Source organism: Hyla sarda, chromosome 3 (genome assembly GCF_029499605.1).
Source record: "Hyla sarda isolate aHylSar1 chromosome 3, aHylSar1.hap1, whole genome shotgun sequence".
Lineage (NCBI taxonomy): Eukaryota > Metazoa > Chordata > Amphibia > Anura > Hylidae > Hyla > Hyla sarda.
Genome location: NC_079191.1, coordinates 133,087,809 through 133,114,802, shown reverse-complemented (window position 1 = coordinate 133,114,802; position 26,994 = coordinate 133,087,809). Strand labels below are relative to the sequence as shown.

General features: G+C 43.6%; 1 protein-coding gene across 5 annotated transcripts in view; it reads right to left on the bottom strand.

Moving 5' to 3' along the window:
• NMD3 (NMD3 ribosome export adaptor) overlaps window positions 1-26,994 on the bottom strand; it is a 119,449-nt gene that overhangs the window by 31,340 nt on the left and 61,115 nt on the right. The window contains exons 1-7 of one of the 5 annotated variants that reach the window (XM_056565076.1): window positions 19,490-19,629; window positions 15,615-15,668; window positions 13,453-13,587; window positions 12,857-12,953; window positions 4,552-4,632; window positions 4,247-4,375; window positions 1,273-1,363 (exon numbers count right to left, since the gene is read on the bottom strand). In XM_056565076.1, the coding sequence (XP_056421051.1) occupies window positions 1,273-1,363; window positions 4,247-4,375; window positions 4,552-4,632; window positions 12,857-12,953; window positions 13,453-13,587; window positions 15,615-15,658 (577 nt within the window). In that variant the 5' untranslated portion in view covers window positions 15,659-15,668; window positions 19,490-19,629. Of the gene's footprint in view, window positions 1-1,272; window positions 1,364-4,246; window positions 4,376-4,551; window positions 4,633-12,856; window positions 12,954-13,452; window positions 13,588-15,614; window positions 15,669-18,796; window positions 18,939-18,961; window positions 19,175-19,489; window positions 19,630-26,994 lie in introns of those variants that run through there. The other 4 variants (XM_056565071.1, XM_056565072.1, XM_056565074.1 and 1 more) reach the window with 4 other exon arrangements.

Sequence of the window (26,994 nt, the reverse complement as noted above, 5' to 3'; positions counted from 1 at the left end):
ACTAACTACACAAACCAAAAGCTGAAAAGAGCTGGGAAGAAGGACATTTGGTCCGAAACGGTCGTAGGGGGTGGACGTCTCCTGGACACGCTGCTTACTTATTTTCTGTTGGTATGATCTTAGCTTGTATCCCATGCACCTTATGTAACATCTTTAGTATTTATCATTACTGTTTGTACCATTGATTTACCGTTATTGCTTTCTCTTAACTATTGACTCCGTTTTACTATTTTGTGCTTTGTGTATGTATACATTGCTCCAGTAATTTATATAACAGCGTATGGCACTAGCCACTTTATATATACCTCTAATATAGGTATTTGCAGCACAAGCTTGCACTTTACCCAGGAGCCATCCCATTGATCAGTTTGCCATTCCTCTTGTGTTATTTGTTATACAGTGGTCCCTCAAGTTACAATATTAATTGGTTCCAGGGCGACCATTGTATGTTGAATCCATTGTATGTTGAGACCATAACTCTATGGAAACCTGGTAATTGGTTCTAAAGGCACCAAAATGTCATCCAAAAATAGGAAAAAGTGAGGATTAAAGAAAAATAAGTAGATAACTAATATAGATAAAGCAAATCATTACGTATAAAAGTAAGAAAGATCTGCTGGGAGCTGTAATCACTGTCTATGTCAGTGTATCCCAAGCAGAGAGCCTCCAGCTGTTGCAAAACTACAACTCCCAGCATGCCCGGACAGCCAAAGGCTGTCCGGACATGCTGGGAGTTGTAGTTTTGCAACAGCTGGGGGCACCCTGCTTGGGGAAACACTGGTCTATGCAGAGGACAGGAGCTTATTCCGGGTCCTGTACAGTACAAGAAATGTCCTAAAAAAGTAACATGGAGTCGCCCTATCCTGGTGTCCAAAGGAGAAGCTAACCCTGGTACAGGTAAATTGTACATAACATGTAATACCTTCCTGTACTGTAGGGGGCGCTACCAGACATCAGTCAGTGCATACACTTCAGTAATACAGAGGTTTTACCAGTAAATTGCCCATTCTGATTGGTCAGTTCTTCCGGCCATTGGCACGTTTCAAAGATCTGGATGGTCCGTAACATTGTATGTTGAGTCTGGTTTCAACTTACGGTGGTCCCGAAAAGACCATTGTGTGTTGAAACTATTGTATGTTGAGGGATCACTGTATATGTAATTTATAACAATAAAGTGATTTTTTTGATTACATGGTCTGCTACAGCTTTCATTCCTCTTCCCAGTATAGTCCTCTGAGAGGTTTAATCTTTGATAACACAAGGATCCCTTACCGTGGATTTCTTTCACACGTAGAGTGTTTTGGTGAAGTCTGTGTTTCAAAATAATCTGCTCTAAGTAGTAGAAAGTCTTCTTATGAAGAACCTGCAGAAAAACATGAGGAACAGACAACTGTAAGGCTAAGTTTCCACTTGTTTTTGTTTTTTGGCAAAACGCCAAGAAAAACGCCAATTCTGCCGCATGGTGTTTTTTGGGTCAAAAACGCTGCGGCCAGATGTTAGCTGTAAGTCAATGAGAAATCTCAAATTTCAAATTCCACTTTGCGTTTTTTCACTTTGGCGTTTTTTTAATCCTTTTGTCGTTTTTTCACTTTTTCTGCGTTTCTTTCCGCTCTTTGGCGTTTTGAAAAAAACGCTGTAGTTCCCTCAAACCGGCGTTTTTTGTATAAATCGTGGGGTTTTGCTCCAATAGAAGTCTATGGGAGTGAGAAAGAGCCAAGAAAAACGCTATGTGGATTTTAACTTTGGCGTTTTTGCAGGCGGTTTTTAATCTTTTTTGGACTTTAGCGATCCAAAAAAGTGATGTAGATAGCTGTTTTTAATAAAATTTCGTAGGGTACCATTACATTTTTTTCCCAAAAATATTCAGTAGTGAAGGAAAAAATTGTATCTAACGAAATGTATATTATTGAAAAAAATAAATAAAAAAATATTACTTTTTAAACAGGGATCAATTTATTTGTGCGGGGAAATAAAAATGTAGCCGACAATTATAAAAATGTATTGTGTGTGTTTTTCACTTTTTTGCTTTATTTTTTACATTTTTTTTTAAGTTAGTACTACTACTCCCAGCATGGAACACACTGTTCCATGATGGGAGTAGTACTACCTGTACTAATAGACAGATCGCCCGCTGCGATCTTTCTGTATAATATATAGATGCGGCGGCCGCTCTTCTATGGTCCCCTGCCCTGACGTATATTTACACTTATTCATATTTCCCACAGAGCTGTGATTGGCCAGATGGTTCCAGCCAATCACAGCTCTCTGTGAGAAATAGGAACATGTGTATATATACGGCCGTGCAGGGGACCATAGGAGAGCGGACGCTGCAATTATACAGGAGCATCACAGCAGGTGTCAGGAGTGATACCCGCAGTGATCTTTCCATAACTGCAGGTAATACTACTCCCAACATGGAGTACACTCTGCCTCATGCTGGGAGCTGTAGTACCTGCATTAATAGACAGATTGAAGCGGGTGTCAGAAGTTACACTCGCTGCGATCTGTCTATTAATACAGGTACTACAGCTCCCAGCATGGAGCAGAGTGTGCTCCATGTTGGGAGTAGTAGTGCCTGCTTAAGGACACATCACAGTGGATGTCACTACTGACACCCAATGTGATCGTCCTGTCTATAGCAGAGATGAAGCGGTTGTATACATCGCTCGCATCCCTGCTCTGCACTATACTCCGGGCAGGCCACTCATTCATTCATCTTTTCCTCAGAGCTGTGATTGGCTGCAACCATTCAGCCAATCACAGCTCTGGGTGGAAAATATGAATTTCTGTTGACATCAGTGGCCGGAGTATAATGCACAGAGACGAGCGATGTATAGACCCGCTCGCTTCTCTGCTATATTATGGACGATATATGTCAATAGTACAGGTACTATCACGCCCAGCATGGAACAGTCTGTTCCATGCTGGGAGTAGTAGTACTACATAAAAAATAAATAAAAATGTATTAAAAAAAAGTGAAACACACACTTTATTAAAAAATAAAAAAAATTGGGTTATAAAATATATACATTGCGTTTAATAAAAAAATTTCCATCACTGCTGCTTCCTTTTTTTTTTTTTTTCTTTTTTTTTTTTGTATCCAAGAAATTTTGGGTACCAAAAAAAAAAAAAAACGCCAAGGTGCAATTTCCACACAAATGAAAAAAACGCAGGAAAAAACGCAAGAAAAAACACATGATGACGTCACTTGCACTGGCGATTTTTCAGGCGTTTCTTTAATCCCTAAAAACGCAGTGCAAAAAAACAAGTGGAGACTTAGCCTAATTGAATATGTACCATCACCCTGAGACAGTGTTCACAAAGCAGGATTTCCGAGCCGGATTCTGTATTGGAATTCCGCACGGAAATTCCGCTGCATTGATTTTAACAGGATTCTGCTTCTCTGTGCACACAGCGGAATTTCTGCACCAGATGTATACCACATGATCTAAAATTAACAATTAAAAATGAACAAATATGTTGCCATAGTGCGATATAATTTAGATATTTAGAAATAAATAGAGGCTAATAAGGCACTCAAAAGTGTATTTTAATTATGGGGAAACAAACACATTCACAGCAACCGCGACCTCTGCTATAAACACACAATAACTGCCATAAAAAAAAAAATAAAAAAAAACAACAATGGCGTTAAGACATTTCTAAAGTTTTGATAGATCAGACCCTGGGTGTTCAGACAGCTAGGACGAGCCAGCAGAAGCACTTGAGTTGACTGAGCAATTTTCTGCCCTCTCCATCTCGCTGAAGGATTTGGGCTCTATAGACTTACTATAGAATCAGTCTCCTTCTGTAGACAGAGTGATTCTTCTGCCTAGTTCTAGAGATCTGTGGGGGTCTTAATACCCAGAGCCCAAATGGTAAGAGACTTAAGATATCTCTGAGAAGTCAAAAGTTTTTGGAAATTATAGTAGTGATCTAGGGCAGGCAGTGGACTGTAAAATGAGACTTGCAAGGGCCATCGGCAGGTTGTCCTATCACAGTAATAGTAAAGCTGCATTTACAATATAGGTAAGGGATCCTCCAGTTATCAAAGAGGAGATGAATCAAATTAGAGGAGATGAATCAAAGTTGGTACATTGGAAAAATGTCAGTTAACTGCAACCCATTAGATTCCACAGCCCATTTTAAGAGGTACTTTGCAAAAGAACAGCAGCGACCTGTTTAGTTGCCCTTTGGTAACTAGTACACTATTCCTTGTTGTAGGGAAAGCAGTAGAAATTCTTACCTTTTGGCGAACCTGGACCACAGCTTTCCAGAAATCCTTTGCTTCTACTCTATGGCAATCGTCACACATCTGTGACAGTACCACAAAGTCAACTACAAAGACTTGCTGAAGGATGGCGCCATTCATCACCTGTTGGGAATTGAAGAGTGAGAAGTCTATGAAATGGCTGCAGACATGCACTTCTCTCATTACAGATGGCACTTAGAAGAATACTTGGTATGCACTTCCAAGAATCTGGAGCAACTCTGACAACAGGTAACAACTGTTTCATGCCCCTCTGACACTTGTGATGGGAGTCTACCTACCTCTTTCTGTATTGTTAACTTCAGTTTCAGCCTCTTGGAGTGAGGTTCTGTCCAAATAAAGCCAGCATCGATAAGACGCACCTACACAAGAATGATACCAGCACAACAAGTGTCAAATTCTTGTATTATTTAAGACAAAAACACCAATATTTTGGGTAGCAGTCTGAAAAGTTTTACTTCCTTGTTGTGTGTGTCTGTAAGTGTTGATCTACGGATTCAGCATGGCATATCTGACATGTATTCATGAGAACATCTGCAGCAGAAACCAGAGGCCGAAACGTCTGCTGGGGATGTTGCAGCAAATCCACACTTAGTGGGGTTAATGTGCAGCTTTTACATGCGTAATCTGCACGAAGATTGAACATGCTCATTCCGCTTGCACATTTGCAGTACAGACAAAAATTTGCATGGATTACTTGTGGAGGTGCAAATGGGGTAGAAAATATGGTCAATTTACTTTTATTGGATATGTGGGCACCTAGACATGAATGAAGGATGTGGCATATATGATCTCAACACATCTTGATATTTTTTAGTAGATGCTATGTGTCTCAGGCTCTGCTTAAAGGGTTACTCTGCTCCCCAGTGTCCGGAACTCAATGTTCCCAATGCTGGGTGCAGGCTTCAGGTGTTCATGCCCGCCCCCTCGTGACAACACGCCCCGCCCCCTCAATGCAAGTCTATTGGAGGGGGCGTGACGGCCATTGTGCCCCCTTCCCATAGACTTTCATTGAGGGTAGAGATGAGCTAATCGAAGCTGATGAACTCGAATTAGTTCCGATTTCATGAAATATATGATTACAACGAATGCGAATATCGCCACGATTCTATCGCACAAATCGCTTCATTAAACTCCATTTACTGCGGTCCAGGCTCCTGGGCATCTAAAATGGCGGATCCACATGTCAGTACACGGGGCAAGGGACGCTGGGAAGGCAGGAAGGGAAGTAGGCGGGATGACCCTGAATCACGTGTAGGATGAAGCCTACCAGCAGCCAGTCACCCCTGTGATATCACAGCCCTATATATTCGGCAGCCATTTTGCGGCTCGTCATATCATTCATTACACTGCTTACAGATAGGACGGACATAGCTGTGTGTGTATTACACAGAAAAGCTAATTCCAGCAGCGTTTCACATCCTAGTCAAATCAGCGTTCAGGTGGACAGAGAGCAGTGTTTTTCACTGAAAAGGATTTTTACTGCAGCCATTAATCTCCCAGTAACTTTCTTCAGCATAGCATTACAGAGAGGGGCAGATAGCTGTGTGTTGCCTCATACATTTCAACAAGCTGCCTCAACTTCATAAACCTTAACAGAGGAGGCAGGAATAATTTTTCAGTACAATTCTGTGTCTTTGTTCCACAACAAATCATCTGCTGGTTATAGTAGTCTGTAGACAGTATAATACCAAGCAGTCCATTCCTAATAGTCTTAGAGTGCAATTTTGTGTTTAGTACACAGCTCTTTTGTGCTGCAGCACTGTTGTGTACTGTAGCACATTTTTCTGCCCTCATAAGTGCATACCACATACGTTCATCTAAGTAGTGTACTATTTTGTACCTATTAATCTGTCAAGGGCCTAAATACTGTGAAAGTCCAGGCAAAAGTACTCACCAGCTGGTGTTTTACTAAAATACGCTTTTTAAAGCGCACTGTACAGCATTTTTCTGCCCTCATAAGTGCATACCACATACCTACATTTAAGGAGTGTTCTATTTTGTACCTGTTAATCTGTCAAGGGCCTAGATAATCTGAAAGGACAGCTAATAGTACAAACCTGCTGCTGTTCTAGACAAATGCTGTTTTAAGCATAGTGAAGCGTACTGTACTCCCCTGATATACGCAATAAGTATGTCAGGCAGAGTAGTGCCAGGACGTGCACAGTGGAGTGGCAGAGGCCTAAATTCATCAGGCGCAGGCAGAGGCCGCAGCAGAGTAGGGGGTGGTAGCCGAAGTCGCAGCAAGAGGTCTGAGCTCCCGGTGTCAGCTAGCAGTCGTGTCTCAACCAGCAGCCGTGATTGATCGGTTCACTCGATCATCCACTTCATCCCAAGTGACATCAGACACCCCCAGTCAGTGGGTTTCTCAGACTGAACCCTCACTTGGCATGGCCCTCATGGTGCCACCTCAAGGCTCTGTCATTGTGCTGCTCTATGGTGTCCTACTGCTGATGCTATTTCCTCCAGGCTCTCTCATTGTGCTGCCATGGATACTGCAAAACACAGTTTCAGAAATTCCTCTGCATTAGGGTCACTTTCAGGACTCCTGATGCTGCTGCTGCTGCCGCCACCTCCAGGCTGTCTCCTTCAGCCACTATATGGTCTCCTCATGCTTCAGCCAACTCCAGGCTGTGCCATTCAGCCACTATATGGTCTGCTCATACTGATGCCACCTCCAGGCTCTGTCATTGTGCCGCCATGTGACTCCTTGTTAAATTTGGTCCTTTGTACCCACACGCCAGGGCCCGGGACACTAAAACTTGGGAGTTCAAATCTCAATTTCAAAATCCCCAATTTCAAAATCTTAAAATTTCAATGGTCTCCTCATGCTTCAGCCAACTCCAGGTGGTGCCATTCAACCACTATATGGTTTCTTCATGATTCAGCCACCTCCAGGCTGTGTCATTCAGCCAATATATGGGTTTACTGATGCTGCTAGGCCTGGGCCTAAAAAAAGTTTATGGTTGCACTAGCTACCATAATCTTCAATTTAAATTTCAAAATTCATCTTTTCATCTTAGGGATTGTGAAGCCCTAGTGTCTACTTATGCTGCTGCCAACTCCAGACTGTGTTTTTCAGCAACGATATGGTCTCTTCATGCTGCCAACACCTCCACGCTGTGTCATTCAGCCACTATATGGTCTCGTCATGCTGCAAACACCTCCAGGCTGTGTCATTCATCCAATATATGAAAGGAAAAAAAGGTGACTGGTTCTCTAGGTCTATGGGGATTACTATAGTGATGTTCTGGTGAGATTGGGTGGTGGAGTGGTAGGGTGTTGTCAGTGTGTCTGTGATGATGGTTATGGTAGAGTGTTATATATTGTGAATGTGATGTGTATGGTAATAAATGTACTAGAATGTATGGCGGTGTGTGAGATGCGTTGAAAATGTTGACAGTGTGTGTGTGAGTGTGTGTGTATGATGTGTGTATGGCTGAGGCGTGTATTTTTATTTATTTTTCTTTTAAATTTTTTTTATTTTAATATTAAACAATTACAAAAATACATTGTACAATTCAGATAAAACGTCACCAATCAAGAGAAAAACAAAAGCCATAGAGGCCAAATAGCCATACTTGTTTACATCTAAGAGTATACCTAATCAAGGTGGAGGTGTTTGCAGCATGACGAGACCATATAGTGGCTGAATGACACAGCGTGGAGGTGTTGGCAGCATGACGAGACCATATCTCGTACTAATTGCCATTTGGGTATATAGGAGATTATACCTTGACTAAGTTCTCGGTCACCACAAACAGAGTACATCTCACAAACCTATTTTTTTCTATTCATCCAATATATGTTTTACTGATGGTTCAGCCACCTCCAGGCTGTGCCATTCATCCAATATATGGTTTACTGATGCTTCAGCCAAATCCAGTCTGTGTCATGCAACAACGACATGGTTTTGTGATGCTGCTGGGCCTAGGACATTAACTATATATGTTTATGGTAGCACTAGGTACCATATATCTTCAATAGAAATTTCAAAATTCATCTTTTATACTTAGAGATTGTGAGGCCCTATTGTCTCATCTGCCGCCAACTCCAGGCTGTGCCATTTAGCCACTATATGGTCTCCTCATGCTTCAGCCACCTCCAGGCTGTGTCAGTCAATATATGGTTTACTGATGCTGCTGGGCCTGGGGCTAAAAAAATTATGGTTGCACTAGCTACCATAAATCTTCAATTTAAATTTCAAAATTCATCTTATCTTAGGGATTGTGAAGCCCTAGTGTCTACTCATGCTGCAACCAGCTCCAGACTGTGCCATTTAGCCACTACATGGTCTCCTTATGCTGCCAACACCTCAAAGCTGTGTCATTTAGCCACTATATTGTCTTCTCATGCTGCCAACACCTCCAGGCTGTGTCATTCAGCTACTATAGGGTCCCCTCATACTGATGCCACCTCCAGGCTCTGTCATTGTGCCACTCTGCGGCAGTGATTCTAATAGCGATGCCTGTAATCTGCATGTTATTCTGAATAACAGTATTATTTCACTACCCCAGTACACTCCATATGCGTGTTAGAACACAGAAAAGTGTTCTACACCCCTAATGAGGCTCTCTGTAGGCCAGAAATAGTCGTTTTTAATATAGATTCACCGCAAATAAATTCGACCAGAAACAATTCGGCGAATCGGCTGAATCAAATTTTTCAAAAGTTCGCTAATGTGTAGTCACAGGGCGGGGTGTTACGTCACAAGGGGGCGAGCGTGAACATGGAAGCCCACACCCAGCGTTCGGAACATTGAGTTCCGGACGCTGGGGAGCAGAGTAACCCTTTAAATCAAACTATTACCCACATTTCAGAATTTTTTTTTGTTACCGACGTCTTACAAAACATTACATTTAATGCAAAACTGCATGAAGGTGCGTATGGGTTTAAAAGCAGTGGATGGCATTTTGACAGCATACAGGTGTCTGCAAAATGTATTGGTATACGGATAAATGTATGTGTGTGTTTTTTGTACAAGTGGGGATTGATTTGTGTATGTCAAGTGTTAAAATTGTCTTTTTTTTGTCCGCATGTTAATGATCATACATCTCTCTAACACACCAAGTACACAATTTACATGAGAAAAGCTATTTACCCAACAAATTGTTATGCTATGTTCGTTGACAGTAAATGTTAAATACATAAAAAGGCAAATAAGGTACACAGGATTGTCAAACCAGAAATCTGGCCAACATACAAGTCCCAAAATCCTACATGTAGATCAGCAATCTGTTTGTATGTTTACTGGGGAGAAGTGATATGCCCAACAAAAACACTGCCTTAACCAACACAAACATTAAAGGTTGCTAACTGGATTGAGTTCCGGGCTGTGCAAAAATAGAAGCTGTTGCTAAGTCGGTCTAAGCTCATCATCCAAACGATGTGTTTGTGGCATGAAGGCTGCTCTTTCCAGGTCTGCGCTACACAAACTCTAACCACCCCCCCCCCAGATTCAGGAGGGATTTTACAGGTCTATCATCAGTATTTTCCTGGACTGACTAGAACTAGACTTCTCAATGACATGAAATAAAACACATTTATTCTGCATTTATTCTTCAGAATATCACTGACAGTGATGTCTCTTTACACAAGACAATGAACCCAGGACCTAGTTATGCAGAACAGGGGCTCCGAGGACAGCACAGTTACCTTGCAGCGCTGGGATCCTGGGCGCCAATCCTGCCAAGGAGAATATCTGTTCTCCCTGTGTTTCTGAGGCTTCCTTCCTGGTACTCAGGTTTCTTCCTACACTACAGAAACATACTGAAAGGTTCACTGGCTTCCTATAGACTTGGCCCCTAGTTTTCTGTGTCCGAGACCCAGAAATTAGACCCAGTCCTAGACTTGAGTCCTATAAAGGAACGAGGACAAATCTCTGAAAAGCTCAGCAGAATACCTTTGTGCTGTCATCAGATTATACCATATAAAATAATTGGCAATAGGTTAAATAGGGTAAAATCATCTTGCTTACCATATGTAGAAGTCTTCAGGGCCGGCAACTAGGGCTGGACGGTATGGCCACACATGTGTATCGCGGTATTTTTGTAACTTATGGCAGTTCCACGGTATATAACGGTATTCCCCCCCCCCTGCCCCAAAATAATTATTAGCCCAGCGCTGCACTTTTCCCCATCAGGGTACTACTCACATGTCGCCCGCAAGCGCTGCCATCCTCGTCCTCCAGTTTGTTGCGGCCGCCGGCGCTGACACTCTCTATACTGTGCGGTATACCTATGCTGTATCCCTATGCCCGGGCTGCGAAAGGTAAACAAAATAAAACTAACGCATGTTCCGACATCGGCCTTACACTGGGGAGGTGAACGTCAGAAGCAAGTCCGGACCGACGGGAAAGGTGAGTTAAAGTTTATTTTTAGAGATAAGCGAACTTACAGTAAATTCGATTCATCACGAACTTCTCAGCTCGGCGGTTGCTAACTTTTCCAGCATACATTAGTTCAGCTTTCCGGTGCTCCGGTGGGCTGGAAAAGGTGGATACAGTCCTAGGAAAGAGTCTCCTAGGACTGTATCCACCTTTTGCAACCCACGGGAGCACCTGAATGCTGAACTAATTTATGCAGGAAAAGTCATCAACTGCCGAGCCGAGAAGTTCATGACGAATCGAATTTACTGTAAGTTCGCTCATCTCTATTTATTTTGTTTACCTTTTGCAGCCCAGGCATAGGGATACAGTATAGAGCAGTGGATTGCAATCTGCGGACCTCCAGATGTTGCGAAACTACAACTCCCAGCATGCCCGGACAGCCGACGGCTGTCCGGGCATGCTGGGAGTTGTAGTTTTGCAACATCTGGGGGTTGAAGACCACTGGTATAGAGGGTCAGCGCTGGCAGCCACAACAAACAAGAGGACCAGGAGGGCAGCGCTTGCGGGTGACATATGTGAGTAGTAGCGATGGGCCAATAATTAATTGGGGGGGAAGAACAGCGCTCGCGGGTCACATGTGATTAGTTCTCCGATGGGACAGCGCAGCACTGATAATTCCTTCATTCCCGAGGGGGAGGGGCCAAACCGGTATTGCGGTATGGGTTAAAATTCATATTGTGCAGCACAAAAATTTCGGTATTCGATATGAACCGGTATACCGCCCAGCCCTACCGGCAACGATCAGGGAGAACATATGTTTTAGGGTCACGAGTAGCGCATACGCTGCATTTTTCAGAAAAATCTGACGGCCAGCGGAATATATGACTTATGGGTGGCCCTGCCCCCAAACCTTACTGCACACACAGAGCTGTGGTGGGGAAGCCCCGTGTGTCTGCTCATAGCAAAATGTGCAGCATATTTTCCGCTATCCTGTGGATTTCTTGCAGCGTGAAATATGCAGTGTATCCTCTACATGTGACCCTACTCAAAGTAAATCTAGTTCCTCAAGTAGTCACTGTGCTCTGGGCTGTATTTACGCCTACTCTCGTATGATTAACTGCCCAGGCACAGCCGACATCACCACTCTGCACCGAAATCTCGTACAGGCCCAGAAGCAGTACTATCCCTTTAAATGAAGCTGCTCCTTGGCTTGCAAGCCTTCCACGTATGGTAAACAAGCTGATTTTACCCTGTATAACCTGTTGCCAATAACAAAATCTGATGACAAGTTCCCTTTAAGTCTACAGAACAGGATATTATTCTTTATAATAACACTGTAGGCTGTGTGAGGAGAGAAGAGATAGCTCTACCATTATGAGCATTAAAGGGGTATTCCAGGCAAAAACTTTTTTTATATATATCAATTAGCTCCGGAAAGTTAAACAGATTTGTAAATTACTTCTATTAAAAAATCTTAATCCTTCCAATAGTTATTAGCTTCTGAAGTTGAGTTGCTGTTTTCTGTCTAACTGCTTTCTGATGACTCACATCCCGGGAGCTGTCCAGCTCCTATGGGGATATTTTCCCATCATGCAAGGGATATTCTCCCATCATGCACAGCTCCCGGGACGTGACATCATCATTGAGCAGTTAGACAGAAAACTTCAGAAGCTAATAACTATTGGAAGGATTAAGATTTTTTTATAGAAGTAATTTACAAATCTGTTTAACTTTCCGGAGCCAGTTGATATATAAAAAAAAAAAGTTTTTGCCTGGAATACCCCTTTAAATTCTCTTCATGAATTACTTATACTATATGCAGCACAGGAATAAGCACTGACTGTTTATAGAAAATCATGTGACACAGAACCTCGGCCACCACACAGATTTTCATATGAAAAGAGAAGTGGATAAAAAAGGCAAAGAGACAAAAATTTGCTGTGGAAAGTGGATCATGGTAAAACCTCTTTAGGGTTTATTTACACGTACAGTATCCTGCGCATATTTGAAGCTGTGTTTAGTCATTTCATTTACATTGCCATCTGCAGCTACAAATCCTGCGCAAGATAATGTACGTGTGAATACATCCTATGGGTAGGGTCTTATGTGCCGTGTTTTGTTCCTTATTTGCTGCTGCATATTTTCCTGGTAGCAAAATCAGCTGAAGAAAATATGCAGCAAAATATGACATGTGTGACCTTATCCTAAATGGTAAAAGCCAATAACATCAGAAAATACTCAGCATCCTCCAGTCACACCTTGCTTAAGGAAGCCTTCAGTTTTTTGAGGCACAAAGTGAGCAGCTCTCTTGATTCCAAAGCACACTGGATCCATGTTCCTGGAGGCTGGAGATAGCTGAACAAGAAGAACAACATATATAAATGTCACAGACCAATACTAAAAGCTCATAGATGCTCCTAAATGAATATTTACCAATGGATACGGGATAGGGATAATTTTCTCACATTTTTTACGATGTTTTATGTTTTCTCACATCACAAACTAGAGATGAGCGAACTTACAGTAAATTCAGTTCGTCACTAACTTCTCGGCTCGGCAGTTGATGACTTATCCTGCATAAATTAGTTCAGTTTTCAGGTGCTCCGGTGGGCTGGAAAAGGTGGATACAGTCCTAGGAGACTCTTTCCTAGTAATGTATCCACCTTTTCCAGCCCACCGGAGCACCTGAAAACTGAACTAATTTATGCAGGATAAGTCATCAACTGCCGAGCCGAGAAGTTCGTGACGAATCGAATTTACTGTAAGTTCGCTCATCTCTAATCACAACCATACCCTGACAAAACATATAATAGTAGATTTGTTGGCTAGATTATAATGAATATTTAATACCTACCGTTCACACTGTTTGCAGAAATTCACGGACACTTGCTTGGGTATCCCCTCACTGATGTCTACTTGGGTCCGTAAACAGGCCACACACATATTTGCTGGGTTTGGGGGGATTGGAACACCACACTGGCAACAAAGGCTACAAAATGAATTAACATGTACAGGTTACTTGCTATCCTTCTAAATCTAGTCATAAATCTTTTCTTACTGTGAAGGTGGTGGGTGCCCCAGGCCTTGTTTACCACTGGCTGACATGTGACCATTGAAGCCAGACATTATATGCCTTACTAGTAAGAACAAAAAGCAATGTCCAGCGTGGAAGTTCAAGCAATTCTCAGCAGTTTATTCAGCAATTAGCCAATATGAAGAACAGGTGACGCGTTTGGGCCACAATGCGCAGCCTTAGTCGTACGACTAAGGCTGCGCATGGTGGCCGAAACGCGTCACCTGTTCATGTTGGCTAATTGCTGAATAAACTGCTGAGAATTGCTTTCCATGCTGAACATTGCCTTTTGTTCTTGCTGTTATTCTGGATCGAGGGTCTGGTCCTTGTCTCGTGGAGTGGGCGAGAGGGAGAGCTGTGTCTACCATTGTTTGCTTCATGCCTTACTAGTACTACTGCCATCATGGCCCCCATTGCAGAGCGGTGATGCCACTGGGATAGTGAGTGACCACTACGGCCACTGATTGTTTGCAGCAGTCACCTGCCGGCCACTAGTAAAGAGACTGAGACGTCCACCGGAAGGTCTGCCCTGGACTATCGTGGGACCAGACTGTTGAGTGAAAGTTTTTTTATATGTTATGTTATTACATTTGGGCCACTTATTTTGTTTCAAAGGGTAGATAACTCCTTTCCCATTTATGGTACATTCACACAGGTGGGTTTACGGAGAGGTTCTTGCTGCAAGTTTGCAGGGAGTTTGAGCCACGCTGGGTTTTTCACAGAGGAAAATCCCATTGAAGCCAATGTAAACTTTTGCTACAAACATCCGCCACAGCTCAAACTTGCAGGAGAAACTTGTCCATGTGAATGTACCCTTAGGCTGGGATTACATAAGGCCAGTGTCTGGCATACATAAACCCAGCCTAAATCTTGATACAACTGATGCCAAAACTGATGACAACCGTTAACATTCGGCGTCCATTAATACTGAATGCATTTTAGGTGTTTTGAACCACAGTTATTCATTGACTATTCACCTCATTGATTAAGTGAGCTTCCAGAGATAGCCAAGTACAGTGTTCTGCTATCTCCAACAGCTCCCATAGACAATGAATGGGGAGGCGTTCCATTCTGACAGGAGACTCCATTCTCCCCATTGAAGGGTCTCAGTAGTTAAAGCTACTGCAAGCATACACTTAATAATAATATTATTATTATTTATTAATATTATTATTAATATTATTATAATACATTCACATGGTGGGACAACACACCTATATGTTGTACATCTTGGCAAACCATTAACCGTTCTAATATACTTCATAAAAAAGTAATCCCCTTTTAATAGAAATCAAAGCTAAAAAAAATAAAAACACTAGGGGTCCCCATACCATCCAGAACATAAGCTTTGTCCCAGCTAAAGCACAGGCTGGGACAAAGCCCTGTAAGTGAGGGAGAGACTAGCACTTCTCTGTGCTCATTCCTGTCCTATTAGACTGCAGCATAAAATCAGAGAAGGAGGGGGGGGGATTACAGAGCAGCCTGAAGGGATTGGATAAAGAGATCCAGCACAGCAGGTGAGTGATGTTGGGGCTCAGTGCTTGCCTTGGACACACATTTTCCAGTGGATGTCACAATGGGTGAGCAGCGGAATGGAGGAATTTGTGAGCCAAATACAGAAGCTAGACACATGAATAAAGACATGTAAATAATTTGCATGACCAAGTGAGTATGAGTAGCATATTTTAGTATTTTTTCTATAATATGACAGGTAAGCTTTAAATGGGTTAAACATTGAGACATCCGCAGCGAGTTAACTTAAATTTGGAATTTCCTGTTTTACTTAGTTAATCTTTTTTTTGTTTTGGTTTTATTTATTTATTTATTTTTCAAACCACTGCTTTTGGCTTTTTTCCAATAATGATAATAATAATGATGATGATGGTGATGATGATAAGAAGAAGAACAACAACAACAGAGGAAACTGGTGAAGAACTACTCACATGTTCCCTTGGCTGCTTGTGGGGGCTCTCTTCATGTACTCCATCCTGATCAATCTGGAAGACAAAAGACGTGTATTTAGTTTTTGAAAGCTTACTACTTATTCTGACAACAAGTTAAAGGGATACTCCGGCGCTAAGACATCTTATCCCCTATCCAAAGGATAGGGGATAAGATGCCTGACCGCGGGGGTCCCGCCGCTGGGGACCCCCGTGATCTTCCACGCCGCACCCCGTTAGAATCAGTCCCCGGAGCGTGCTTGCTCCAGGTCCGATTACTGGCGATCACGGGGCCGGAGCATAGTGACGTTGCGCCTCCGCCCCCTCAATGCAAGCCTATGGAGGGGCCTGATTCTAACGGGGTGCTTCGTGCAGGGGATAAGATGTCTTAGCGCCGGAGTACCCCTTTAACTTTCTGGCACCAGTTGATTTAAAAAAATAAATAAAGTTTTGTACCGGAGTACCCCTTTAACCCCCTAACGACCACGGACGTAAATGTATGTCCTGGTTTGGCAGTACTTCGCGCACCAGGACATACATTTACCTCCTGTGTATGACCGCGAGCATCGGAATGGTGCTTGCATCATATGCAGCAGGTTCCGGCTGTTAGCAGCAGCCGGGAACCCGCTGGTAATGGCCGTTAACCCCTCAGATGCCGTGATCAATACAGATCACGGCATCTGCGGCAGTGCGGTACTTTGAATGGATGACCGGATCGCCCAAAGCGCTGCCACATGGCGGCCGGAGGCAGACCAAAGCAGAAGATCACTGATAATACTGATCGGTGCTATGTCCTATGCATAGCACTGAACAGTATTAGCAATCAAATGATTGCTATAGATATTCCCTTATGGGGGCATAAAAAGTGTGAAAAAAAAGTTGAAAAATGTAAAAATAAAAAAGTAAAAAAAAAAAGTGAAAAATCCCGTCCTCCAATAAAAATAGTCGTTTTTTTCCATTTTACCCCCAAAAAGCGTAAATTATTTTTTTTTATAAACATATTTGGTATTGCCGCGTGTGTAAATGTCCGAACTATCAAAATATAATGTTAATTATCCTGTACGGTGAATGGCGTAAACGTAAAAACAGTCCAAAAATGCTGCTTTTTGTCACATTTTATTAAAAAAAATTAATAAAAAATGATCTAAAAATGTTATATATGCAAATGTGGTATCGATAAAAAGAACAGATGATGGCGCAAAAAATGAGCCCTCATACCGCCCTATATACGGAAAAATGAAAAAGTCATAGGTGGTCAAAATAGGGTGATTTAGATTACTGATTTTGTACAAAAAGTTTTAGATTTTTTTTTTTAAGAGGTACAAAAATATAAAAGTATCTAGTCATGGGTATCATTTTATTCGTAGTGACCCACAGAATAAAGAACACATGTCATTTTTACCGTAAAGTGTATAGTGTGAAAACAAAACCCTCCAAAATGTGCTAAATTGTGGTTTTCATTAAAATTTCCTCCCTAAAAAATTTTTTGGGGGGGTCGCCGTACATTTTATGGTAAAATGAGACATTTCATTACAAAGTACAATTGGTCACGCAAAAAACAAGCCCTTATATGGGTCTGTACTAGGGTTCGACCGATTATCGGTATGGCCGATATTATCGGCCGATAATTACGATTTTGGGCATTTTCGGTATCGGCAATTATCTTGCCGATAATGCCCCGCCCCGCCTCCCTCCCGACCCGCCGCACCGCGTCGCACCCCCCCCCCCCCCACCGTGATGCTGGGTGGTATACCGGTATGGAATTTTGCCCATACCGCTATACCGGTCGGGCCCCTCCCCCACCCTCCGAGTCAATAAAAAAATTTAACTTACCCGTAATGGGGGTGGTCCGGGCCATCCATCCTTCCTTCCTGTAGTGTCCGGCGCAGCGGCGTCTATGCAGCGTACTAGGCCGGAGCCTGCCCGGAGTGGAGAAGATGACCGCCGGAGAAGAAGGACAGCCCGGACCGGTTCACCCTCCACCCGGAACGCCCCCGGACACTACAGGAACGATGGATGGATGGCCCGGACCACCCTGACAGGTAGGGGGAGAGAAGCGGGTGGTGGCGGCGGCGGCCTATGGCCCCGCAAAAGCCACTGCAGATCATTGATTTAAAGCGCCCGCTTTAAATCAATGATCTGCAGCGGTGTTGCAGGGGGTTAAACAGCCGAGAACTTATACCGGAATATCGGTATAAGTTATCGGCTATCGGCCCTAAAAAAAACGATATCGGTCGATCCCTAGTCTGTACATGGAAATATAATAGAATTATGGATTTTATAAGGCGAGGAGGAAAAAACGAAAACACAAAAATTTAATTGGCCTGGTCCTTAAAGGAATACTCTGGAGCAGAGTATTCCTGCTCCATCCTGCCCGGGCTGCAAAAAAATGAAAATGAACCATCTCTCACCTTCCTGGGTTCCCGCGGAGCGCCACTACAGCTGATCGGTCCTCCGATGCATCTCCTTCATATTTCCGTGTGAACGAAGCGTCACATGGCGCTGAGGCAGAACATTGCAGCGGCCGGCAATAGGCTGAGCGCCATGTGACGTTTCGTTAACGCGGAAGTATGAAGGAGATAGACCGGGGGACTGATCAGCTGTAGTGGCGCTCCGCGGGAACCCAGGATGGTGAGAGATGGTTCATTTTCATATTTTTTGCAGGACGGAGCAGGAATACTCTGCACCACAGTATTCCTTTAAGGTTAAAATGGGCTTGGTCCTTAAAGGGTTAAGCCTTGTAGTAAAGAAGTGGTGGCCACAAATTAGGGAAATGCTCACTAACTGTTGAAAAACTACAATTCCCATCATGCCTGGACAGCCTTCAAAGCCTTGATGGGAATTGTAGTTTTGCAACAGCCAGAAAGCAACAATCTTCACTGTATTAGGGTGCCAACTTTTAAGAACAGTAAAGCTACCCCATACCTCATAGACACAACCAGGGTGCCTCCAGCTGTTGCAAAACTACAACTCCCAGCATGCCCGGACAGCCAAAGGCTGTCCGGGCATGCTGGGAGTTGTAGTTTTGCAACAGCTGTTGGGAAACTGGGTTGCTGATAGGTGATCACTGATCTTCCTATATAATGTTAGGCTCCGGTCACACGTGTCTGACAGAGACTGAAGGAAGGAGATACAGAGGGTCACAGTGATACTAAAGGAATCTGCCAGATATTATTATTAATGACATAATCGGTCAGGTCCCTTTGCTCACGTGACATGTATTAGGAGCCTAAGGATCAGCTATAGGGAGTCCCGCAGTAGAGGTGGCCGAGGCCAGAAAACTCCTCCCAGGAACCGCACACTGGGCCGCAATCCTGTCCCAGGACACCGTTTATCGTGTATATACTGACCAGGCCGGCGGCTGTCCACTCGATCACTCACTGCCAGAAGACCCCGGCCCGGGGATCAGCACCATGTGGTAGCAGACACTTCCGAGTGACGTCACCGCCCGGGTCCTTCCATGGGGTGTTTGTAGCGCTGCCTGTTCTCAGTGCGCAGGACGTGAGTCCTATGGGCGCTCTACTGGCGTGTAGTAGATGACAGTCATGTGGAGAGGTTGTCATTACACTTTGTGCAGATTAACATTGGAGAGGTTGCCCATAGCAACCAGTCAGAGTGCAGCTTTTATTTTTCCAGCTTTATTAAAAATGAAAGCTGGAATCTGGTTGCTAGGGGCAACTGTTCCTCTACACAAGGTTTGGTAAATCTCCCCCTGTATTTTTATAGGATTAATAGTCACATGTGCCATATGAGATGTAACTACAATACAGTGATCCATCAACATACGATGGTAATTTGTTCCAAATGAATCATCGTTAGTTGAAACCATTGTATGTTGAGGGATCCGTGCAATGATAAGTATAGGAAGTTATACTCACCTCTCCCCTCCATCGATGTCGCATGTCCCCGGGGTGTCCCCGCCTCTAAGGACCGTCACCGCTGCCCTGGACGTCGCCCTCCATCGCTGTTGCCGCGTCCCCGAGGTGTCCCCACTTCTAAGGACCGTCACCGCTGCCCTGGATGTCGCCCTCCATCGCTGTTGCCGCGTCCCCGGGGTGTCCCCGCCACTGCAGCCCGGCGCTGCGCACTCCGCTCCTATTGGATGACGGGACGGCGTGCGCCGTGACGTGATGACGATGAAGGAGAGCAACAGCCATGCAGGGGATCTTGAAGAGGATGGTGCAGAGCGCCGGGGACAGGTGAATGACACTCACCGCAGCACACGGGGCATCTTAAACGGTTATCCGGCGGCAGCTGAAGCAGTCTGCGCTGCCGGATAGCCGTTTATGCAATGGCCCAACATACAAAAGAATTGTATGTTGATGCTGTCTTCAAAATGCGATGACCTCTGAGAGGCCATCGTATGTTGAAATTATCGTATGTCGGGACAGTCGTAGGTCGGGGGGGGGGTCACTGTACTGCTGCCATTGCTCCCCCCCCCCCCCGGCTAGGACTGCAAAGACTTGCACGTCATCATAGATGGCAATGTCTCTGCGTGGGTTCTGCTTATGAATGACTAAGATCATTATTTTGGTGGCAAAATTATAGCAGCGGAATAACCGTAGTTCTGTAGTGTGGACTGCGCAGCCGAATCCCATTGACAGTAAAGGGATTCTGCTGTACTGGAGTTTCAGAGAAGAATTTTAAAACCAAATTCCGGTGGGATGTTCTGTAGTGTGAACCCAGCCTTATTCTTCTCACCTAAAATGTTCTCCTTTAGGCTATGTGCCCACATGCATGTGAGCCTATGATGACATACATAAGTGATTACATTAGGGTGCATTCACACTATGGTTTATGCATACGGTTTAGGGTTATTAAAAACCATATGTATTAAAACCGTATGTAATGTCCCAGTACAGAACATGATCCTGTACTACTCTTAGGCCCTGTCAGGTTGAGACCCTCAGTGACCTGGGGGCTCCCCTGCAGGGTCTCCCCCTGTTGTTTCCAGAATGTTGTGTATACTGCTTTAATGTATAGACAGGATCCTAATGTATAGATAGAGCAAACGACCTGTGAGAGGTTGTCTCAAGGACCTGTAAGTCTGTCACATGGTATGTTATGTAGTCACATGATTTGTTGTCGCATGTTCTCCCAGAGAGCACCAGTTTAACCTATGACCAGAGCTTGACCAATGGGCTTTAGTCCAGCCCCCCACTATATAAAGGGGTGGCTATTACAATTTACTCTCTTTGAGATCACTCTTTACTGAGAACCAGCAAACACCAGAGATCTCAGTACCAGTGATCAGCTACCTGGAAGGCCACAAAGCTACAATCATTCCAGTAAGTCAAAAGTCTATGTCTGCTGTCACTACAAATAGTCAAGTCCTGCATATAGTCAAGCCTCAAGATAATTGTCTCAAGTTTATTACAAGTATAATTGGTCCCAGCAAGCTGCGAGGTCTTCTGAGTTTCTGGCCACCTCTCTGGGAATCTTGCTTAGCTGTGAAAATAATACCTTCTGTCTTAAATTCAGTAAAGCCTCCGTTAAAGGGGTACTCTTTTTTTTTTTTTAAATCAACTGGTGCCAGAAAGTTTAACAGATTTGTAAATTACTTCTATTAAAAAAATCTTAATCCTTCCAGTACTTATTAGCTGCTGAATACTACAGAAGAAATTATGTTTGCTATGGGGATTTTCTCCTACTCTGGAAAGTTCCTAAAATGGACAGAGATGTCAGCAGAGAGCACTGTGCTTGTGATTCACCAGAGAGCTCTGTGTTCCAAAAAGAAAATAATTTCTTCTGTAGTATTCAGCAGCTAATAAGCACTGGAAGGATTAAGATTTTTTAATAGAAGTAATTTACAAATCAGTTGATTTAAAAAAAAAAAAAAAATAGTTTTCCACCCCTTTAACCCCTTAAGGATCAGGCCATTTTGCACTGTGGGACCAGAGCGTTTTTTGCACATCTGACCACTTTCACTGTAAGCATTAATAACTCAGATGCTTTTACCTTTCATTCTGATTCCGAGATTGTTTTTTTCGTGACATATTCCACCTTATGTTAGTGGCAAAATTCTGTCGATACTTGCATCATTTCTTGGTGAAAAATTCCAAAATTTGATGAAAAAATAGAAAATTTAGCATTTTTGTAACTTTGAAGCTCTCTGCTTGTAAGGAAAATAGACATTCCAAATAAATGATATATTGATACACAAATACAATATGTCTACTTTATGTTTGCATTATAAAGTTGACATGTTTTTACTTTTGGAAGACATCAGAGGGCTTCAAAGTTCAGCAGCAATTTTCCAATTTTTCACAAAATTTTCAAAATCAGAATTTTTCATGGACCATTTCAGGTTTGAAGTGGATTTGAAGGGCTTTCTTATTAGAAATACCCCACAAATGACCCCATTATAAAAACTGCACCCCTCAAAGTATTCAAAATGACATTCAAAAGGTTTGTTAACCCTTTAGGTGTTTCACAGGAATAGCAGCAAAGTGAAGGAGAAAATTCAAAATCTTAATTTTTTACACTCGCATGTTCTTGTAGACCCAGTTTTTGAATTTTTACAAGGGGTAAAAGGAGAAAAATCCTCTCAAAATTTGTAACCCAATTTCTCTCGAGTAAGGAAATACCTCATATGTGTATGTCAAGTGTTCGGCGGGCGCAGTAGAGGGCTCAGAAGGGAAGGAGCGACAGTGGGATTTTGGAGAGTGAGTTTTTCTGAAATGGTTTTTGGGGGGGCATGTCACATTTAGGAAGCCCCTATGGTGCCAGAACAGCAGAAAACCCCCCCACATGGCATACCATTTTGGAAACTACACCCCTCAAGGCACGTAACAAGGGGTCCAGTGAGCCTTAATACCCCACAGGTGTTTGACGACTTTTCGTTAAAGTTGGATGTGTAAATGAAAAAAAAAAATGTTTTCACTAAAGTGCATTTTTTCCTCAAATTTACCATTTTTATAAAGGGTAATGGGAGAAAATGCCCCCCAAAATTTGTAACCCCATCTCTTCTGAGTATGGAAATACCCCATGTTAGAACTTAAAATGCTCTGTGGGCGAACTACAATGCTCAGAAGAGAAGAAGTCACATTTGGCTTTTGGAAAGCAAATTTTGCTGAAATGGTTTTGGGGGGGCATGTCGCATTTAGGAAGCCCCTATGGTGCCAGAACAGCAAAAATACCCACAGGGCATACTATTTTGTAAACTACACCCCTCAAGGAACGTAACAAGGTGTACAGTGAGCCTTAACACCTCACAGGTATTTCACAACTTTTTGTTAAAGTTGGATGTGTAAATGAAGAAAAAAAAATTTCACTAAAATGCTGGTTTTTCCCCAAATTTTACATTTTTACAAGGGGTAATAGGATAAAATTACCTCCAAAATTTGTAACCCCATTTCTTCTGAGTATGGAAATACCCCATGTGTGGACGTCAAGTGCTCTGCGGTCGAACTACAATGCTCAGAAGAGGAGGAGCGCCATTGAGCTTTTGAAGAGTGAATTTGTTTGGAATGGAAGTCAGGGCCCATGTGCGTTTACAAAGCCCCCCGTGGTGCCAGAACTGTGGACCTCCCCACATGTGACCCCATTTTGGAAACTACACCCCTCACAGAATTTAATAAGGGGTGCAGTGAGCATTTACACCCCACTGGCATTTGACAGATCTTTGGAACAGTGGGCTGAGCAAATGAAAAATTAAATTTTTCATTTTCACGGACCACTGTTCCAAAAATCTGTCAGACACCTGTGGGGCATAAATGCTCACTGTACCCCTTATTACATTACGTGAGGGGTGTAGTTTCCAAAATGGGGTCAGATGTTGGGGGGTCCATTGTTCTGGCACTATGGGGGCTTTGTAAACACACGTGGCCTTCAATTCCGGACACATTTTCTCTTCAAAATCCCAATGGCACTCCTTCTCTTCTGAGCATTGTAGTGTGCCAGCAGAGCACTTTACATCCACAGATGGGGTATGTTCTTACTCAGAAGAAATTGGGTTACAAATTTTGGGGGGCTTTTTTCCTATTTTCCCTTGTGAAAATGAAAAATGTAGGGTAACATCAGCATTTTAGTGTAAAAAATTTTTTTTTTCATTTTCCCATCCAACTTTAACAAAAATTTGTCAAACACCTGTGGGGTGTTAAGGCTCACTATACCCCTTGTTACATTCCGTGAGGGGTGTAGTTTCAAAAATGGGGTCACATGTCGGTATTTATTTTTTTGCGTTTATGTCAGAACCGCTGTAAAATTAGCCACTCCTGTGCAAATCGCCAATTTAGGCCTCAAATGTACATAGTGCGCTCTCACTCCTGAGCCTTGTTGTGCGCCCGCAGAGCATTTTACGCCCACATATGGGGTATTTTTGTACTCAGGAGAAATTGCGTTACAAATTTTGGGGGTCTTTTTTTTCCTTTTACCTCTTGTGAAAATAAAAAGTAAAGGGCAACACCAGCATGTTAGTGTAAAACATTTATTTTTTTTACACTAACAGGCTGGTGTAGACCCCAACTTTTCCTTTTCATAAGGAGTAATAGGAGAAAAAGCCCCCCAAAATTTATTGTGTAATTTCTCCCAAGTACGGAAATACCCCATATGTGGCCCTAAACTGTTTCCTTGAAATACGACAGGGCTCTGAAGTGAGAGAGCGCCATGCGCATTTGAGGACTAAATTAGGGATCGCATAGGGGTGGACATAGGGGTATTCTACGCCCAGTGGCGTTGCGACCCGGGTGCGGGGGGTGCGGCCCGCACCGGGTGACACCAACCTAATGGGGTGACACCAAGACGCTCCGCAGCACCCACACCCCCTCCCCAGCTACACTGACACCCCCCTACTGTGCCCAACCGGCCTCCCATCCGTCAGCACACCCCCCCCTGTGCTGTGTGTGCGGTGCGCCCGTCCGTTAGCAACCCCCCCCCCCTTTCAGCGCGCCCGTCCGTCATCACGCCCCCCCCCTCACCTTCACCAGTACTGTGCCCGGCCTCCGCTCCCACGTCTGCGCCGGCCTGACGTCACACCGCATGGCCGCGCAGGGGGACGTCAGTTACGTCACTCGCATTGCGCCCGGTGAGAAGGATCGCTGCGCTGGATGGGTGAGTGTGTGTGTCTGTCTCTCTGTCTGTCGCTATCTATGTTTGTGTGTGTGACTCTGTGTGTGTGTGTTTGTGTGACTCTCTGAGTGTGTGTGTGACTCTGTATTTGTGTGACTCTGTGTGTGACTGTGTGTTTGTGTGACTCTGTGTGTGTGTGTGACTCTGTGTGTGACTGTGTGTGTGTGTGACTCTCTGACTGTGTGTGTGTGTTTGTGTGTGTGTGTGTCTCTCTGTGTTGTATGTGTTGTTGTTTTTTTGTGTGTGTGTGTGTGTGGAGACTTTGAAGCATTGTGGGGAACCTGCGGCCTAATGTGGGGAGTCTATGCTACCTAATGTAGGGAGTCTATGCTACCTAATGTGCGGAGTCTATGATACCTAATGTGCGGAGTCTATGCTACCTAATGTGGGGAGTCTATGCTAGCTAATGTGGGGAATCTGTGCTACCGAATGTTGGGAAACTGCTACCTAATATGGGGAATCTGTGCTACCTAATATGGGGAAATTGATACCTAATATGGGGTAACTGGTACCTACCTAATGTGGGGAAACTGGTACCAAATGTGGGGAATCTATGCTGCCTAATGTGGGGAAAAGATGCTACCTAATGTGGGGAAACTGCTACCTACCTAATGTGGGGGAACTGCTGCCTACCTAATGCTCCCCCCCCTGGCAGTAGCACCCTCATCATCCGCCAGCAACTACCCCCCCCAGCAGCACCTCCATCAGCAGATCCTGATGGTGGATGATGGCGGTGCTCCTGCCAGGAGGATGATCCTGCCGATGGATGATGGGGGTGATACTGCCAGGGGGGATGGCCAGTAGCACCCTCATCATCCTTTAGCAACACCCCCCCCCAGTAGTAGCACCCCGATCATCCACTAGCAACACCACCAATACCCCCCTCCCGTGGTAATAGCATCAGCTAACGGATGTTGAGGGGTGTTACTGCGGTTGTGGTATTATATTCAGAGGGTGCACTGTATGGCAACGTTATATTCAGAGGGCGCAGTTTGTGGTAGTGTTATATTCATAGGGCACAGTGGGTGGTAGTATTATATTCAGAGGGCGCAGTTTGTGGTAGTATTATATTCAGAGGGCGCAGTTTGTGGTAGTATTATATTCAGAGGGTGCAGTGGGTGGTAGTATTATATTCAGAGGGCGCAGTTTGTGGTAGTATTATTAGAGATGAGCGAACTTACAGTAAATTTGATTCGTCACGAACTTGTCGGCTCAGCAGTTGATGACTTATCCTGCGTAAATTAGTTCAGCCTTCAGGTGCTCCGGTGGGCTGGAAAAGGTGGATACATTCCTAGGAAAGAGTCTCCTAGGACAATATCCACCTTTTCCAGCCCACGGGAGCACCTGAAAGCTGAACTAATTTATGCAGGAAAAGCCATCAACTGCCGAGCCGAGAAGTTTGTGACGAGTTGAATTTACTGTAGTTTGCTCATCTCTAAGTATTATATTCAGAGGGCGCAGTGGGTGGTAGTAATATATTCAGAGTGTACAGTATGTGTTGGTATTATATTCAGAGGGTACAGTATGTGGCAGATTAATATTCAGAGGGTACAGTATATGGTAGTATTATATTCAGAGGGTACAGTATATGGTAGTATTATATTCAGAGGGTACAGTATGTGATAGTATTATATTCAGGGGTACAGTATGTGGCAGATTTATATTCAGAGTGTACAGTATGTGGCAGATTTATATTCAGAATGTACAGTGTGTGGTATTATTATATTCAGTGGGTATGGTGTATGGAAGGTTTATAATCAGAGTATAGTGTATAGTAGTATTATATTTAGAGGATACAATGTCTGGCAGGTTTATAATAATAATTGTTTTCATATAGAGGATGAGAATGCGCTGACATAGTGAGGAGACGTCTGGGCGTCACATTCTACAGACAGAGGTTTTAGCTGGACCAGGCGGTATGTACCATCTGAATTAGATAAGGGAAGACTATAGAGAAGACGTCACTGATATCATTGTGTATTGTCCTCTCTATAGAGAAGATGTCACCTGTAGTCACTGATATCATTGTACATTCTCCTCTCTGTGTCCTATCAGAGCTGTAGTCGCTTGTCAGTTCTACAGTTATGGTCAGTGAAACTACAACTCCCAGCATAACCTCACCACTGCATAAAGGGGTACTCTACTGGAAAAAAAAATTTTTTAATCAACTGGTGCTACAAAGTTAAACAGATTTGTAAATTACTTCTATTTAAAAATCTTAATCCTTCCAGTACTTATTAGCTGCTGTATAAGCTATTCACAGGAAGTTATTTTCTTTTTTAATTTCTTTTCTGTCTGACCACAGTGCTCTGTG